Here is a 17,331-nt window from a genome sequence, read left to right as displayed (position 1 = left end):
GTTACGCAAATTGTAATCTGTACCCGGATAAATTACAGGCATAAATTACCACAAATTGGTGATATTCAACCTAAATCGCTTATTAGAACCGTATCTTATTTATAGTAACTAGCATTGAGATAAACATTATATGATGTTGAAATGTGTAAATTTCAGCTATTTTGTCAGCAGGTTTTTGATGTACATTTGAATGTTTTGTAGCGATAGCGAACTTGTTTATTTTTATTATAATTACCATACACTTTTACTTTAAACTTCGAATGTTTTAGAGTGAATTGACTTCGTGGTTCGCCATCGACGCAACGTGTTTATTGTTTTTGTATCTTTGAACGTATCATTAGCAACTATTGACGTGCAATAAATAAGTACTCACCATCATCATCGTATAAAACCTTCATTCGAATTGACATCTAGTTTCGATGCATGAATGTCCAAATTTCAAAACTCTGCCTCATAGACGCGTAGGAAGAGTTTTGGTACGGACATTTTTTATGTCTGATTGTGAGTCTAGTTGTTTATTTTACGTCACTATTAGTATGAGGCGTAACCTGAGCTTTACATTTATGTGTGTGTACATGACGTTTTGAGCGCGGAGCATCTTTTGATTGGCTCATTCATTTTTCTGTCTAGTGGCTTGAGGCGCGACGCGTGAAGTCAGCGGTTTCAAGCCGTACTCTTGGTGGTCACACACACATATGCAAAGCTCAGCTGACGATTCATGGACTGAACCTATATACCCACTTACCTATGTTTGTTTATACATGTGTGTCTGTACGCAAATGTCATGTAACGTCACGTAAGCGTTCGCTTCTGTTGCAGGATGCTGTTTTGTGACGTTTTTCACGCGAAAAGCCGCCCTGAAGGCGCAGGACGCTTTGCACAATATCAAAACGTTGAGTGGGGTAAGTGCGTTTCATGTTGTATACGAATTTTAGTACTTGTGTGTGACGTGCGTTGATATATCCGCTTGTTCGTACTCGTGAATGGATATGAGGAGATCAACTCGCCCTTTCGAGTTGATCTGTAAAAAATTCAGTACCTATATATTGGATTAGATGAATGATAGATTCGTTTTCTCTTAACTAAGAATAATAAATACATCGGGAGCTTTTGTAACCAGTTTTCTGGACTAAAAAAGGTTAACTCTTTGTGATAGCATTCCAAATGTATTACTTAATTAATGTTTTATCTATATTTTAAGTAGGTACTTCTGTTATTATTTATTAACATGATAAATTGCAGTCAAAAGCTCTTCATATTATATTTATTCATTCATTGAACAAGCGACATATTAATGCAGGTCGATATTTTGTTTGTGTAAAAAATCAACAAATGAATTTAAATGTTTTGTGTTTCACAATTCTTGTATTCAAAACTAAACAAATATCGGTAAGTATACTGAAAAATTTTTTTAGGAAATAATATTTTGTTAACATCTACGTGGTATGAAAACTCAGCAACTTAAATGTTAACCTAGACAAAATTACTTTGTGGCAAAATACATATAATTTCTTTATCTAAAAAAAAATTTGGCATAGTTAGCCACTTCATTATAATTTCATCCCAAAAACTAGTTTTCAAAGGGATAGGTAAATCTAAATTCGTACAGAAAATCCTTATCTCAAGCGTCTCTATTCAGTCATTGTCTGTAATCCAATAAACGTTAATTAAAATCATATTTCGCTTTTCGTCGCCATAAATTTTTGATAATCTAGACGCTAGAATAATTTATAAACTTTCTAAATTTATTAGGCTTAGGAAAATAATTTCACGAGGCACGACAAAATTTTAAACGGACCGTTAATATAATCTGCGAACTGTGAATGGCTCGACACAAAGTTTCGTACGCCTTTGAGAGTCTTTGTTTTTGTTAATCCAATTTACAGTTTCGATACTTTAATGAATTTATTAATTTATAATAGACGACAAATATTTGAAGCGCTCGCGACGAACGTTTGCGTATTGTTCACGGACTTGACTGAATTTCGCCGGATTTTGTATGAACAGGTTTAATATTATAAATTTTTTATTTTATAAGCTTTTCAACCTTTGTTCGTTCAAGGAATAGCCGATTCTAAAGTTATAAAGTTCTAAAGTAATAAATTAAACATTATGCAAACAAAAGCTGAATTTCAATATCCATTACACAATTTCAGATAGAGAAGTTTTAATGCAATGCCAAATTTAACACAGAGAAAAGTAAACACACACAAATTCAACCTTTGCATACTCGTATTTTAACAAGTAAGTTTTCATATTTCATTTTGTATGCGTATTGACACAGAGTGTAATATTAATAAAATAAAATATCGAAGAGCGTTAAAGTAAAATGGAACGTAAAATAACAGTAGTTTCAATATTGTTGGCACTTATTATCGGCAGTAACAACTTGTAAATTTGCTTAAAATTTAATCGAACGAATAAATTTTTATTCGACGGATATAATAGGTCGAAAACAAAAGCCGCAAATGAAATCTCAATGGACGGTATAAAAACTGCAGATTCACTGTTGGGGAAGTGTCCATGACGGGGTCGCATATTTTTTCGTTCGCGCCGCTCTCGGAACCTGTTGCGATATTGAAACATAACAATTTTCATTATTACATTACACGATCGAGGCACAAACATTGGCGGCGAATCGATTGTTACGGAGCACAATCGAATTACAGATTCTTTTATTCCGAGATCTTCCCTCTTGAAGTCTCCGCGTTGCGATAATTCAATTCTATTATATTATCGGGGTGGTTTTTTCTCTCTCGATTGATTCCGTTTCTTTGATCGGAGTGGCAGGTAGTGGAGCGATTTCCGCGGAATTGGAGGAAAATATTTGCTGATTGAGGAAATTGTTGGCGTCTTATTTGGGCCCTCTCGAGGCGATTATGTGGACGCCTAATTGCATGCTTTTTGTTAGGGGATCTTTGTTTGTGAAGGAATCTCATTATTATGTTTACATTTCATAATTATTATCCTACGGGCTTTTCTTATACAGCTGTATTGAGTCTGTTTGTCGAATTCATTGTGGTTTTATTTCCCCGTTCTTATATTGAACATCGACATAAATGATTCATATTAAAACAGCGACTGTTATTATACTCGTACGATAAGCTTCAGTCTGCTTTTCCAGTTAATAATAATGAATAACAAACCGCAGCGCTTACATCGACTACGAAGCGTTCCGTGCTACGAGCTACGCGCTACGCCGCGTGACGTTTGTAACCGTCACGTCTGCACGCGACGTCATCTGTCACGTGTAGCATCGAGAGAATACGAGATTCGTAGCACCCGATTTATTCTCTAAAGTTATTTTAAATTGTTTCCTGAAGAATGGGGGAAATGTCGCAGACATTTTATTATTCCGCTTAACCTTTTAAACTCCCAAAGTCACGTTTTATAATGTTGGATATTTGCATAATACAAATAATTGGCTCAAAACGCTTTTTGTATCCCTAGCGATGAATAAAATTCTGCCACCTAAAAGTATTCGAATGTAATAAATAATATAACATTTGCATAATCTAAAGAACTGACTTGTTTTAGGTTCGAAACAGTTTTAGTTTTGAAAATATTTACTTAAAATTAATTGCAAACAGAAATAGTGAAATTTTTTATAAAGCTTTCATAATTTAACATGGAATAAACGAAAAATTACTCATAAGTGTATATTGTATAATGTACACTATAGAAAATGATCTTCAAAACTTTTAGAAAGTAAACAATAAATAACGCACTAGCTTGTGTACTGAGCTAATAGCTCCAGCTATTTGTAGAAGATTAAGAGCTTGGCTTAGACTCTCGGTATTTAACAGCTTTTTTGTGGTAGCTTAGCTTTGCGAAACAACGCAAAAGAATGGAGCGCTTAGTCACGCAGAAATGATGAAGATAAAGTTTTTAGCTGAGCGTCTCTGGATACTGAGGTCAAACGTTAACTAACGCCAGTGAAGCGTTTTTGTTTGTATTTTTTGTAGCGATAAAATATACTCTGTGAGTGAGGACTTGAAGTTTTTTTTTTTAAATAAATAAAACCTGAATATAAAGGTCATCATTGTACATGTACATTCTTCCGATATTAAATTTATATTTAACATTTTAAATGATATAAAATATATTTATAGAAAGCAGCATGCAATAGTAGGCCCAAAGCATAGTCAAATTTTAATACTTCATTTCAGTCAAAACACACATTTGTGAGACTCCATCTGACACTATTCCTTCTTCCTTTTGACAATAAATAATCTGTCCTCAAAAATTCAACACTATTATTGCCATGTTCTCATTCTCAAACTGACTAATATACTTCGTGAACCTGTCACTACAGGAGGGGGTTTCGTAAAATCTTCAGCCGTTTGTCGTCCGCTCTCAGGGTAATAATAAATCAATCTATTGGGCGACGGTGAGCGTTCGGAAAATGGAAAAACTATATTTCACCCGGATAGCCCGGGCAGCGCCGGTCACGGGCGAACTTTGATCGATATACCCGGATTTTATGATCGAGTTTCCCCCGGTCTTAAGTAATTGACTCGCTCCATTAGTGCAGGAACGCTTTCGGGCCGCCCCTAATACATTGTTATAGATTTCTATTGATTGCTTTAACGTTTGCCTTCACGTTCAGCATGCAATGGAGTATGAACCTTCGTCTTTGTCCCTTTCAATTTTTCTATTCTTGTCCATGTATCTTTTTCGTAGATTCGTCCAACCAACGCGAACGGTTCGCTAATTCTTTTCTCAGCGGTGACAGCCCTACGATATTGACTGCGACGTCGCAAGTGAGATTTATGACTGTACCTCTTATAACTTCATCCCTGTGTATTCAATTACTACGGTAATGCGACTTTGACTAGTGGCGTGAGGTGATCCATTGTGACTTTATTATTGAGAGTTGAGACGCGCGAGGGGTACCAGTGTACACAGTCAGCTGTGTCAAACAGTGATAAACAGACACACTTCCGTAGTGATTTTTTTGTTCTTGGGAAACAGATTTGGGCTGTTGTATATTATGTGTAGGGTACCAGTGTACACAGTCAGCTGTGTAGTGATTTTTTGTTTTTAGGTGTACATATTTGGGTATTGGCTGTTGTTAGGTGTTTATTATTATATGTAGGTATTTATTGTAGTCAGTTAAGAAAATGTCTTCTAGTGTATTGATTTCGTTTGATTTAAAAGTAGTACCTAATTATAGTTCCTAATTATTGCTAACTTACTTATTTCTGGGTGACTAACGTAACCTAACACAATATACGTACTCTTTTAATTTGACGATGAAATTAATAATATTATTTTCATGTTAATTCCATTCTTTATCAAATTTAGAAGTATCTATCTAATAATGACGTGATTGTCGAAATAAAAATATTTACTACAGTAGACATGAATTTATTGCCGAACGTAACGCTACACGGTTGTAAAAATATGAACAGAAATGTCGAAAATTAATTTATTGTTATTACTATTCCGCATGCGATTTTTATGTCCTGCAGTATATTAGTATAATGCGGTTTTTCGAATTAAAGCTCAAAAATTAAAGACAAAAGGATGAATGTATTGAACCATAAGCTTATTATGGATTCAACGTCTATTTGAACAAAATATATAAAAAGGACTGAAATATTTATGAAATAAATATAGAAAATTTACTATGAGAATTCGAAGACACATAGGCGATAAACAATAACAATACATACCTAATATGTTTTTGACAGACAAAGTCCTGTTTTCTTGTAATATATTAATTTTTACATGCACAAGTATGTTCTCCGTTCTTTAACATTCAAGTGACCCATCCACTCATATTACATCAAATAAGATTAACATACATACACCCATCCATCTTAGCTATAGGTAAGTACATCATGCTAACGTCGTTCCTTGCAATTAGCCGAAGTTTGCGAGGGGGAAAAGTTGGAATCCCATGTCAATAACTTTAATAGCTTCCAATATACAAAAGCCTCCGATACGAAGGTACACTCGGCACTTATGGCTCCCTCTGGTGCCTTCATAATGTAAGTTGTTATTATGCCATTGAGAAGTTGAGTGGCAAGGAAAGAAATTATGTTTTATGCTTTAGAAAGTGAATTTTCAGCATAAGCTTTTTGTTTGGTTTTTAATTGATGATTTAATATTTTTATTTTTGTCGTACAGCAGCAATAACTGATTGAATACCAGCGTATATCCATACTAATATTATAAATGCGAAAGTAACTCTGTCTGTCTGTCTGTTACTCAATCACGCCTAAACTACTGAACCAATTTGTATGAAATTTGGTATGGAGATATTTTGATAACCGAGAAAGGGCATAGGCTACCTTTTATTGCGAAATATGTACCACAGGCGAAGCCGGGGCGGACCACTAGTTTTTTATATTTAAAAGTATAAAGTAAACGTAAGTTTGTATATTTAAAAAAAAATATTTACCTAACTAAATAATTGGGTGTCCGTTCGTTGCTTTTATATTATGATATTACGATAAATTAATAGCTACATTTTTAAATATTGGGCGTCGTGATAATAGTATTTTTTCTTTCAATAGTTTTATGAAAAATTTAAACCAGTTACAAAAATTGTATATATCTATCAATATACTTATGTATATTTTTATTGATCATATCCATTGTGATGGGGCAACACGGAACGTGCAGTATGGGATTGAAATTCCAATGGAGTTTATTAAATGTGAAGAATTTCGAAGCAAATAATAACGATAGGGTCGCGGGCCCTCTGGCGTGATTCGAATTCTTTAAACGTTTCATTTGATACTGTGATGTTGCATATAAGTGTTATTACAAGGTCATAAGAGCTAAAATTAATTTTTATGATGATCAAATTGGAGTCATAGCGAAATTTCTTGGAATTTTTAAAATTTAATTCATTTAAAATGTAATACAAATATGCTGGTAGAATTCGCCGTGTTTAATAGACAATTTTCTTAAGTTTTGAGTCTAGCGTGTCAAATAAACATAAAAATTTACAATATATTATAATGTAATTACTATTCAAGAGAAATTCAAAACGCCCGAAAATTAACTTCAGGGCAAGCCCTGTTTGCAAGATAATATTATGTTAGTAGGTTACTGAATTAGTTTCAAACTCTGCTAACATCACGTTAAGGTGATTTAATAATTTTCTAGATAATCCGTTTAAAATAATGTATCTTTGGGGTATGATTTATGTTTCTCAGTATTTCTTTTTCTGCTCTTCTTAGTGTGATGTATATAATGCGTATTGTTATATTTTATTATTTATATACTGTCCAGTCACAGTGGTCCAGAATTTTAGCATATCGTCCGAAATAAGTATATTAAAAGAAAGAAAAACTGCACATTGTCTTTAAGCTAATTCCACTTATAACTCACGTTATATAACAGAGTATCGTTCACAGTGTTGTTCTGTGTATTACCTACTGGCCCAAGGATTGTTGGCAAGAGTTGACGCATTTTATAAGAAGAACTTTGCATTGCTTTAAACAAATGACTGCAGAAAAAAAGAAAAAGGAAGCTAACGCAGCCAATCTCTAGCTAGAGACTAGCTACGTTAGCTACAGCAGTATCTTCTTGCATTCATAACACACATTACATAACATTGCAACGTCGTACTGTGTTGTTATATTACAAGCCACGGACAGTACACCAAAGTTGACGGGTTGCGCGTACTAATTGACTAATTGAGGGGACATGACGCGTCTGTAATTATGCGTGTAATTGCGCCCTTTAAGGGTTATTCGCTGGATACACGGGACATTGCCTTGCCGACCTGGACGTGTGTAATTTTCGTGTGCCTCGTATGCCTTCTGTGTGTGGAAGCTGTGTGATGTATGAATGGATAGACGAATGCTGGAGTATAAGAAGGGTGCATGAGAATGGTTTGACGGAATAAGCTAATAATGAGAAGGAAAAAGGAAGTGTTCGTTTAATTGAAAACACAAGATAAAAAAATTTTGCAGGCAACATTAAGTGCCCTTGCGCACTAGCGGTTAACCGCGGGGGCGGCTAACCGCGCGGTTAGTCGCTTTCCCATTTTAATATGCAACCGCTTATGATTGTACGCACTAACCATAAAAGCGATTGCATATTAAAATGGGAAAACGGCTAACCGCGCGGTTAGCCGCCCCCGCGGTTAACCGCTAGTGCGGGGCACTTATCTACTAAAAGTAGTAAATTAAAATTTTCCAAACTTTATCAACATTTCGTTATAAAGCATTTTAGACTCTCGTAATTCAATTCTATAACATAGCATATAGATAGAATATTGTAAAAACATAATAAGCCACAGATTAGCCATAAGAAGGATAACGCAAGTTAGTTTGCATTGATGTGTATTTTTTAAACAGTGAGAAATCTTTGAATAAACAATATTCCTAACCGTAATGAAAATATAACACATAAGGCACAAAATCACACTTTATGCCAAAACGTTTTGAAACTTATCAATTTTTGATTTATATTCATAGACACGCGATTTCGGTTTCTATGAATATATTTAAGTTAGAGGGTTAATCCTTTAAGAAAGCGGCTTTCTTATATCGTTTATTTCCAATGAAATGTCGTTTTACTTTGAGTGGTTTTTGTATGTTTTTTTGTTACTGGTTTTAGAGACAAGTTTATAAACTTTATTGAAATTAAATATTATGGAAATATGTTTCACTTAGTATGAACGTATATGGGATAAATAAATAACACAAGGAGATTTTATATTTTTTGCATTAAAATAAAAAAAAAATATTATGTGCATTACAGCTAAAGAAAACTACCGTTACACATTGTTCCATGGACCATTGACTATATTTAGTACTAGCTTACCTCCCGCGGCTTCGCCCGCTTTGTTTAAAACCTAATAAATTATATACTAAAACCTTCCTCTTGAATCACTCTATCTATTAAAAAACCGCATCAAAATCCGTTGCGTAGTTTTAAAGATTTAAGCATACAAAGGGACATAGGGATAGAGAAAGCGACTTTGTTTTATACTATGTAGTGATGATGAACACAGAAGACACGCCATACCATAATAATACAAATCACCTCATCATTTCACCATTAACCATAATATGAACAAAAGAACAAAGAAATACTCCCAACTGACTATGTCCATACATAACCCGTTCACTGCTCATTAACGGCGAACTTACACAGACATTAAGCCGATGACTGACTAGCTGTCTCAAGTTAAATCTAAAATCAATAGTCGATTACTCTATAGGGACGTATCTTAATTGCGCCGTCCCTACCGCCTACATGCTATCGACTTATGGCAAGATAGGAACAATATTGGAGCCTCACGAGCGAGCCCCGTGGATATCTGCTAGATAATGTCACATTATATCTCGAATGTATTGTGAATGTTGTAGATTTAACTGAGAGATTTCAATGTCCCCTACTAATGCTTGGTGTCTTTATGATATTCGATTGTTCTGCTATTGTAATGAAGGTATAAATTGAAGAGTTATTATATGTTATGTAAGCTTTACCACAATACAAATAAACTACATACAAACGAATAATACCCATCATAATCTAAGACGAATATAAACGAGATCATTTTATGTAAATAATTAAAAAATTATTGCTTTTACATGAGAAATTGCGGTCCATAGTTACAGCTTTATTACAGTGACTCGCAAAGAGATGGACAGTATATAACTGTATAACACGACGGAATTACAAAGCTCCCGCGATGACGTCCAGACAATGTTAAAACGTGACTGTCGAAGTTGTCAAGGCAATGCGAATTGGCACGTGCTGATTCCGAGCCCCAATACGATCGCAAGATATTTTCATTCCCCTTATTTCATTGCTGAGAATGATCGCCGCGAGTTGGCGCAGGATTAAAGTTTTCTAATTTCGGCGCAGGTGTCGGCGAGATTGCAGCGTGCTGGCTGTATGGACGGATATTTTTCTCAGTTGTGTAGTATCGGATTAGCGCAGTGTTTATCTGTAATAGGGAATCGGATAGCTGTCGTCCAATATGACATCGGAAAGAATAATATTCCTGAATTTGTTCGTAATGCAAATGGTATACTTGAAGAAAATGCTTTTTTAGTTACTGTATGAAATTTCTAGAAACCTTCATAAATTATGTTGATAAAATTAAAAGCAGCTTTCGTACGTTTTTCGTAGAATTGTAACGTGTTCTCGTATAAGAAAATAACATTTATCTTCAAAGAATAATGTAGATTGTAGACTATATCAAATTAAGTCAGAAACATCGTAAACATTATGTTTACGAATAAAATGAAGCTTATTAATTTTTTAATTTAAAAACGAGCGTTTTAAAAAAGTTACCTTTGGATAAGTTTGATAAGTTACTTTTAGTATCATCTTTCAAGAAAATTACAATAAATTACGTAGGCGTTAGTTTCTATAAATTCTACATCGTCCTTACACGCAAAATGTTCGTATTTTTTACATATTACTTATTTACGATAGCAAATTCTAACATCCTTAACCTACAACTTTTAATCCAATACGCTTAGGAAAGGACGCAGGTGCAGACGAGAACATGTATCATTACACCCCGATATTATATATTATTGAGGTTGTAACGAAGCCCGGGCTAAAAATATAAAGGTACAATTGTTGAAGCAGACCCACCGGATTAATCCGGCCCGGTGCTAATTTAATACTCACGATTATATCTCCCCCCGAGCGGGTATCTCGTTTCATTCGAAGAAATGTCAAATTACTTGTCAGTAGTAATACTGAAAGTGAGTGAGGATACAATGAAAAGTGTCTCCCTAAGAAATGAGGAGTTGATGAATTTGTCTGCGTGGGTGTTATAGTATTTTTATGAAAGAATAAAAATGATTTGTCAAACCAAGAAATACAGGCTGAATACGATTTAATTTGTTACCAATTGTGTTAATAATACCATACGCCCCGTCCGTCTTTGTTGTCTTATAGTACATCAAAATTGGATTGATTATGTAGAATCGTATTCTCATGCTTAAATATACCATTAAAAATAATATTTTGTTTGTAACTGTAACTGCTGCTCCAATTCCCATATGCATACTACTTTCAAAAGAACATTGCTATAGTTCAACCTAAACAATCTTTAACAATGTCGCACCATCTACAGTAAAATGATATTTCCTCACATCATTGCATGCACAAACATAACATAGCCCCATCTATGTCCGACAGGGTCGGTCAAGGAAATCGAAAGGTCGCCTCGGTTGCACCTTTCCGCAACGTTGTCTTATCCGGTCGTATATCATCTTGACCGTTTCACCCGGGAACGGATAAGCGATCGCCCGGCCGCGTTTTAGGGGCACCCTCTATATAATGTTATTACGTTGTGATTTCATATCCATTTCATGGATGATTCAATAATGGTTCTGTGTGTTTTGGCGGTTTTGATGACGTTGTTTTGATGCTTTTCTGTATAGTTGGTTATAATAGCATAATATAATAGTTGGTTATAATATTCAATATTCAAAACACTTATTTAATGAAATGAAAGCTATACGTTCATTGATAAAGATAACTAAATCTTCTTTAGAATTGAACATTATCCAGCTGTATTGAATTATTTCGTATTCAGTTATATGTATAATGGGAACCGAAAATTTTATTAATTGGAATAAAGATAAGCGCAACGTTAATGTAATGTAAAATTGTATTATAAATATTTATTAAAAAGCAGTAACGGTAACGATGTTGATAGTTTACAAAGTGACATAATGAGACCGGTTAATGCAGTCCTTTTGCGAGTGATGCGCTCTTTGATTATAATTGTATACAGAGATATCTCATTTCAATCATTTGTGTACATCATTAATGCAATGCAAAATTCTTGGTAAATCAGTAGCAAAAGGAAAATACATTCAAATAGAAGCCATATAATTTTAATATCTACATTCAATTTTGTTTTATATTATAAGAGAAAATAAATAAAGCTAAAACGTGTAAACAATTATAGCGAAACTTTAAAAGATCGACTTAGTTTTTCACTAACGGTCTATAAGTTTAACTTGTACTACAACTAACTATTATTTTGTTTAAAAACTTTACTTTTCAACTTACTTATAAACAAAGTGATGTGATTCCTTTTTGATTATTTTTCCTTTTAAAAATCTTATAAAATGATATTTATTTATACTTTCGCAAAATGTAGCTTAACCAGTACCTAAAGTATCTTTGCATTATTTTTCCATTGTTCCTTTAAAATTATCCTATAATATCATCTGATCCTATAATATTCCTCTCACTTAATAAAAATCAATACATAATCTAGTATCGTCTATCTTCAAACGTAGCCGAGGCACAAAGTGAGTAGGAATCGTAGGTACAGCTAACATTTAATGCAGTCCTTTTTGCCGGTAATATGCTCTTTGATAGTAGGTAATCCGGGCACTCGGTGACGGAGCGGGTCCAGCGTGGGGGATTATTAACAATCCCCGGGCACTGTGTCGCCTTGCCACCGTAATAGTTCATTGTTGAATGATGAATGTGCTTTATGTTGTTACTAATTTTGGTTTGTTAAAGGTGCGCGTTGAAACAATGTTCTCGTGGGGGTAGTTTAAAAGATTGGGTTGCTGGTTATTAAATGTTATTTGAATTAATGCGATGTACACAGTCGAGACATTTTTCTTTGAAATATATGTATACAAATAGAGAGTACAAATACAAATATAAAATGTCTTGAAATATTTGTAGAGTACATTATTTGACTGTTGTAAACTATCTATTCGCGAGTGTAATATGCAGCTTATATTCATTTTCAAACAAGAAATTTTTCTCTTACTTATCACTGCGTTATTTTATTCAAAAGAAACATTAAATGTTACTCATTGTTAGACAGTGTATTACGAGGACTGTGTAAAGCATTACACAATCGCACAAAATCATTTATCTCTGTTTCGTAGCTACCTCGAATTTGCGGGCAAAATTATTAGGGTGTAAATCCGCTACGAAATGCTACGGTGTAGCCGGAATACGCTACGGCGTAGTCACGACGTCAGAGCTTGCTTAGTAAACAGCTTACAAGGCTTTCGCGTGACTCTAACCGGAGACGATGTTCTTCTAATTTAAATGAATTATAAACATAGCTATTTAACTAGCGGTATAATAGTTTGTGTAGAAATAGTGTAGAATATGATTTAATGTGATTATAAACAATTTGATTTACTTTAAAAAGTTGTAATGTAAATGAAAAAATGTATAGTTATTTTTTAAAACACGAAGTATTCTAATTATGTGTGAACCCATTGAACCTAATTTAATTAAGTATTAAACTATGAACTTCTCTCTTTCAAACCGATTAACTTTTAAAACTATTCATCAGTGTAGTATAATGAAAAAGGTAGTTAAAGGTAGTTATAATATGAAAAAGCTCCAAAACACCGAAACGCAAATGTGAAAAGATTGTCAATGAGTTTCGCAATAGCCAATGTAAATGATGGATGACCGAATGGACCGGTGGATATAATGTAGTGGAAAAATCCTTTCATCGGAATTATACTCTATCAAAAACTGTCACATCAATATCGTATTGGTATATAATGTGAGCTGTTAATGTAATGATAGCTGGAGGTCATTACTCGGTGGTTTTTTTCCTTTAAATGATAGTCTGAAAGTTTAAGGCCCAATGAATAAAACATTTAATTGGTGCGTATTTGAATGACGACTTGTGATAATAGTAGTAAAAAAAATACTTTTTTGTTTGCTAGGAGTTACTTAGTTACGTTCCAGTAATTAAAATATTATGGTAAATAAGACTCAATTCCGAAAGAAACTCTTAATACAAATTAAGTACAACACAACATAGACATTGTGTTTTTCTTTGATAGCAAACCAAAGGAGAATGGCGAAACTGGGCCTAACATAAATAAGGCCTTACAGAAATGATAATAAATTTAAAATTCATTATGTTATTTTTAATAATTCTTGGTAAAATATTGACTTCTGATTCTATGGGAAAACAAATGTTTGAAAAAAAAGATAATATGTTCACTAACGGCATTGTTATTTAGATTTCTATGACTACCGGTCTTATCAAGCAGAGATTGTCAGTGCTGTCAGGAGTAAAATAGTCGATATATCGATTTAAACGAATGAATATTTATTTTCATTTTTAGTTTTATACAAAATTCAAATGCTTTATGAATCGGAAATATAAGTTGACTGCGTTATATATTTTATTTTTAACTTTTTAGCTCGCTATTTATTTAGGTAATCCGTAATTCTATACATTTTTACTCATGGCGGCCGCACTTTGTAAGAATATTTCTGAAATGTAGCTGGCCGCTTCAATTTTAATTACAATGTCATGTTTGTCGTTTGACTTTTGACATTTGATTGAGGTTTTTCGTTACGTTACATTCGACTTTGTGCTTGTGGTTAACTTATTTTCTTCATCTTTATCGATTTTCGCTACGTATTACGGACACTGACGATCTCTGTTATTACTACCAACCAACGCTTGCACACCGGACTTTGATTACCTGCCTTTACGACTCACTACTGCTACCCTACCTGGACACCGACTTTGCATCCGATTTTTCATTTACAATTAATATGAACTGCATCAACTGTGGTATTAATGCTAATCGTAACAATGCTATACGTATGCATTTGTTACAAGATAACGCAATATTATCAATTATACAACGGTGGGCTGCTCCTCTAACGGTTAGTGGATTAGTATTATTATTGGTATTTAGTACTAGCTATTGAAATCAAACAAAAATGTAAACACACATTGTTTTATATATATATACTAGCGGTCCACCCCGTCTTCGCCCGTGGTACCTACATGTTTAAACTATCCTATCTCTCAAGTTAGATCGAACTCCACAAGTTGTGCGAATTTTATTATAATCGGTTAAGTGGTTTAGGAGTCCATTGAGGACAAACATTGTGACACGAGATTTATATATTATATTCACTTTCTTTTGTCCAATTGTAATATTAATTCTTTATTTGTAGATCACTCACTCTGATCACATATTATTTGATGCATGCTGGAAACTTGCAAATGATTCTTTGAGGATTGAAAATCATGAAGATGACAATGCAGTTGGTTTCCTTAGGTTCATATCAAATTAAGCAAGCAAGGTCCTATTATGGTGAGCACATAAGAAACGATGGCAAATATGTTATAGAAGTGTGCCGTGAATCAGACAGCGACATACAGAGAGCACTGTCAACATCAAGTACTACATGGCTTTTAAGAGGTCGCATTCAATCCAGGCATAGAAGTAGTAAAACTTATTTTACTTATATTTTAGTCGACAGTGCTCTCATAGGAAGGGAAGCAATAACAGTCTATTATTGTAATTGTTTAGTAGGAAGAAGAACTGTAGGTTGCTGCTGTCACGTTATGTCCATAATATGGTTCCTTAGCTGGGCAAGGTATCAACCAGATTTAATGCCGCCAGCACAGTTTCTGGATGATGTGTTAATTGTTTATGATGATAATGATGAATAAACGATTTATGAAAAAACGTGTTTTATTTTATATACTTATAAGTACCTACGATGTTTTGGTAGGTACTCTAAAAGAATAAAAGTTCGATCCAATATCTCTATTACCTAACTGTTCTTCTGTTATACTCTATCTAAATAATATATATTATAGGACATAAACTTACCTCTACTTAGAAAGAAACAAAGCTATTCATTGAACTCGAGCAAACCTAACCTCAATTTTAGTGACGTTACATGCTCAATATCTCTGCTATCCCATAGAACAGATCTTTAATTGTTATATTTATAGAATCTGTATATTTTTATCTATTTAACCCCACATAAATCATCAGTGTAACGATCAGGCCCAAAGTCCTATGGGAGTTCGCCATTCTCCTTTAACTTACGTATGATAGTTCAAACAATTGTTATATCAATAGATTTTTAATTCAAATTGTATTAATATCATCTTATCTTAATATATATAAATCTCGTGTCACAATGTTTGTCCTCAATGGACTCCTAAACCACTTAACCGATTATAATAAAATTCGCACACCATGTGCAGTTCGATCCAACTTGAGAGATAGGATAGTTTAAACATGTAGGTACCACGGGCGAAGCCGGGGCGGAACACTAGTTTATATATAAATATCTATAATATACCCTGCTCAGCTACATCGGGCGCTTAGCGGATGTTCTAATTCGCTAAGCTCCTGTTAACTATTGCACAGTTGTAATATAATCCTACGTTTTAGGTATTATATTCAGCTCCTATATGAGATACTAGATTTCCGCCCGCGGCTTCGCCCGCGTTTGCAAAGGAAAACCCGCATAGTTCCCGTTCCCGTGGGATTTCCGGGATAAAAACTATCCTATGTGTTAATCCAAGTTACCCTCTATATGTGTGCTAAATTTCATTGTAATCGGTTCAGTAGTTTTTACGTGAAAGAGAAACAAACATCCATACATCCATACAAACTTTCGCATTTATAATATTAGTAGGATCTATATTCTGAAATCGGTTGTTTATTAAGCAATATACAAGTATGTAATCTGTGTACTTCAGAGAGTTTATAATAGTTGTGGTATCTTGTTATTTAAGTATTTTTGCATTAAAAACGTTATAAAGCGTGTAATAAGCCATCAAATAACATCATAATGATAAATTACCTTTTTCGATATTTCTTTTATTAATATAAGTACAATAGAAAAAATATTTTCTCGTACGACCATAATATCGCAACAAATGATGAAGCCAGACAAATCTAAATAAACGATAGCAAATTTCTTGGGAATACTTCTGTATAAGCTATTGTTGAATATAATTTTCCACAAATATTTCTACGTAACGTATTTTCCGTTTCTCTTAAAAGTAACGAATAATAATTGTAATCATATTTAGATAATACACGAAACAAAATATCATATTATTAATTAAAATTATTTTATTACGATGCATCTAGATCAAACAAGCGAACGCTCATATTTAATCACTATGGCAAATTCTTTTAGTGTAAACAGGCGAAGACTCAGTAGAGCATTCTTTCGTTGTTCTTAATGCATTCGAAAAGCTTCTATGCAGTATTCTAATACAACAAGACTGAATACGAGTTTTCGTATGACACTAAAAGATCACGAAATAATGTTTTTGCTCGAGCTCTAGCTTTATGTTCGTTTGATGTAAATGCACTGTTACATAATCAATACTTTTGTGACACTCAAAAGATATTTTATTGCAGCTCATCTATAAATCGTATCTATTGAATAAATTTTACGGCGACTGCTTAACATTCGACGAGTGGCTATTATCCTAACTGGTGTTATAAGTTACCGTGACAATATAATCTAGAGCCGTCTGTTCCGTACTGTCTCTAGTACTACAGGGGTCAAGTTATACTGGTCGGTGTGCCGGAACACGTACCATGCAGA

General features: G+C 33.8%; 1 protein-coding gene across 5 annotated transcripts in view; it reads left to right on the top strand.

Moving 5' to 3' along the window:
- Positions 1-17,331, top strand: part of LOC123693848 (CUGBP Elav-like family member 1) — a 306,030-nt gene that overhangs the window by 218,272 nt on the left and 70,427 nt on the right. For all 5 annotated transcript variants that reach the window (XM_045639088.1, XM_045639084.1, XM_045639086.1 and 2 more), the window contains one exon: positions 820-902. In XM_045639088.1, the coding sequence (XP_045495044.1) occupies positions 820-902 (83 nt within the window). The remainder of the gene's footprint in view (positions 1-819; positions 903-17,331) is intronic.

Source organism: Colias croceus, chromosome 8 (assembly GCF_905220415.1).
Source record: "Colias croceus chromosome 8, ilColCroc2.1".
NCBI lineage: Eukaryota > Metazoa > Arthropoda > Insecta > Lepidoptera > Pieridae > Colias > Colias croceus.
The sequence above is the reverse complement of the archived record's forward strand: the minus strand, read 5'-3'. Positions and strand labels throughout refer to the sequence as shown.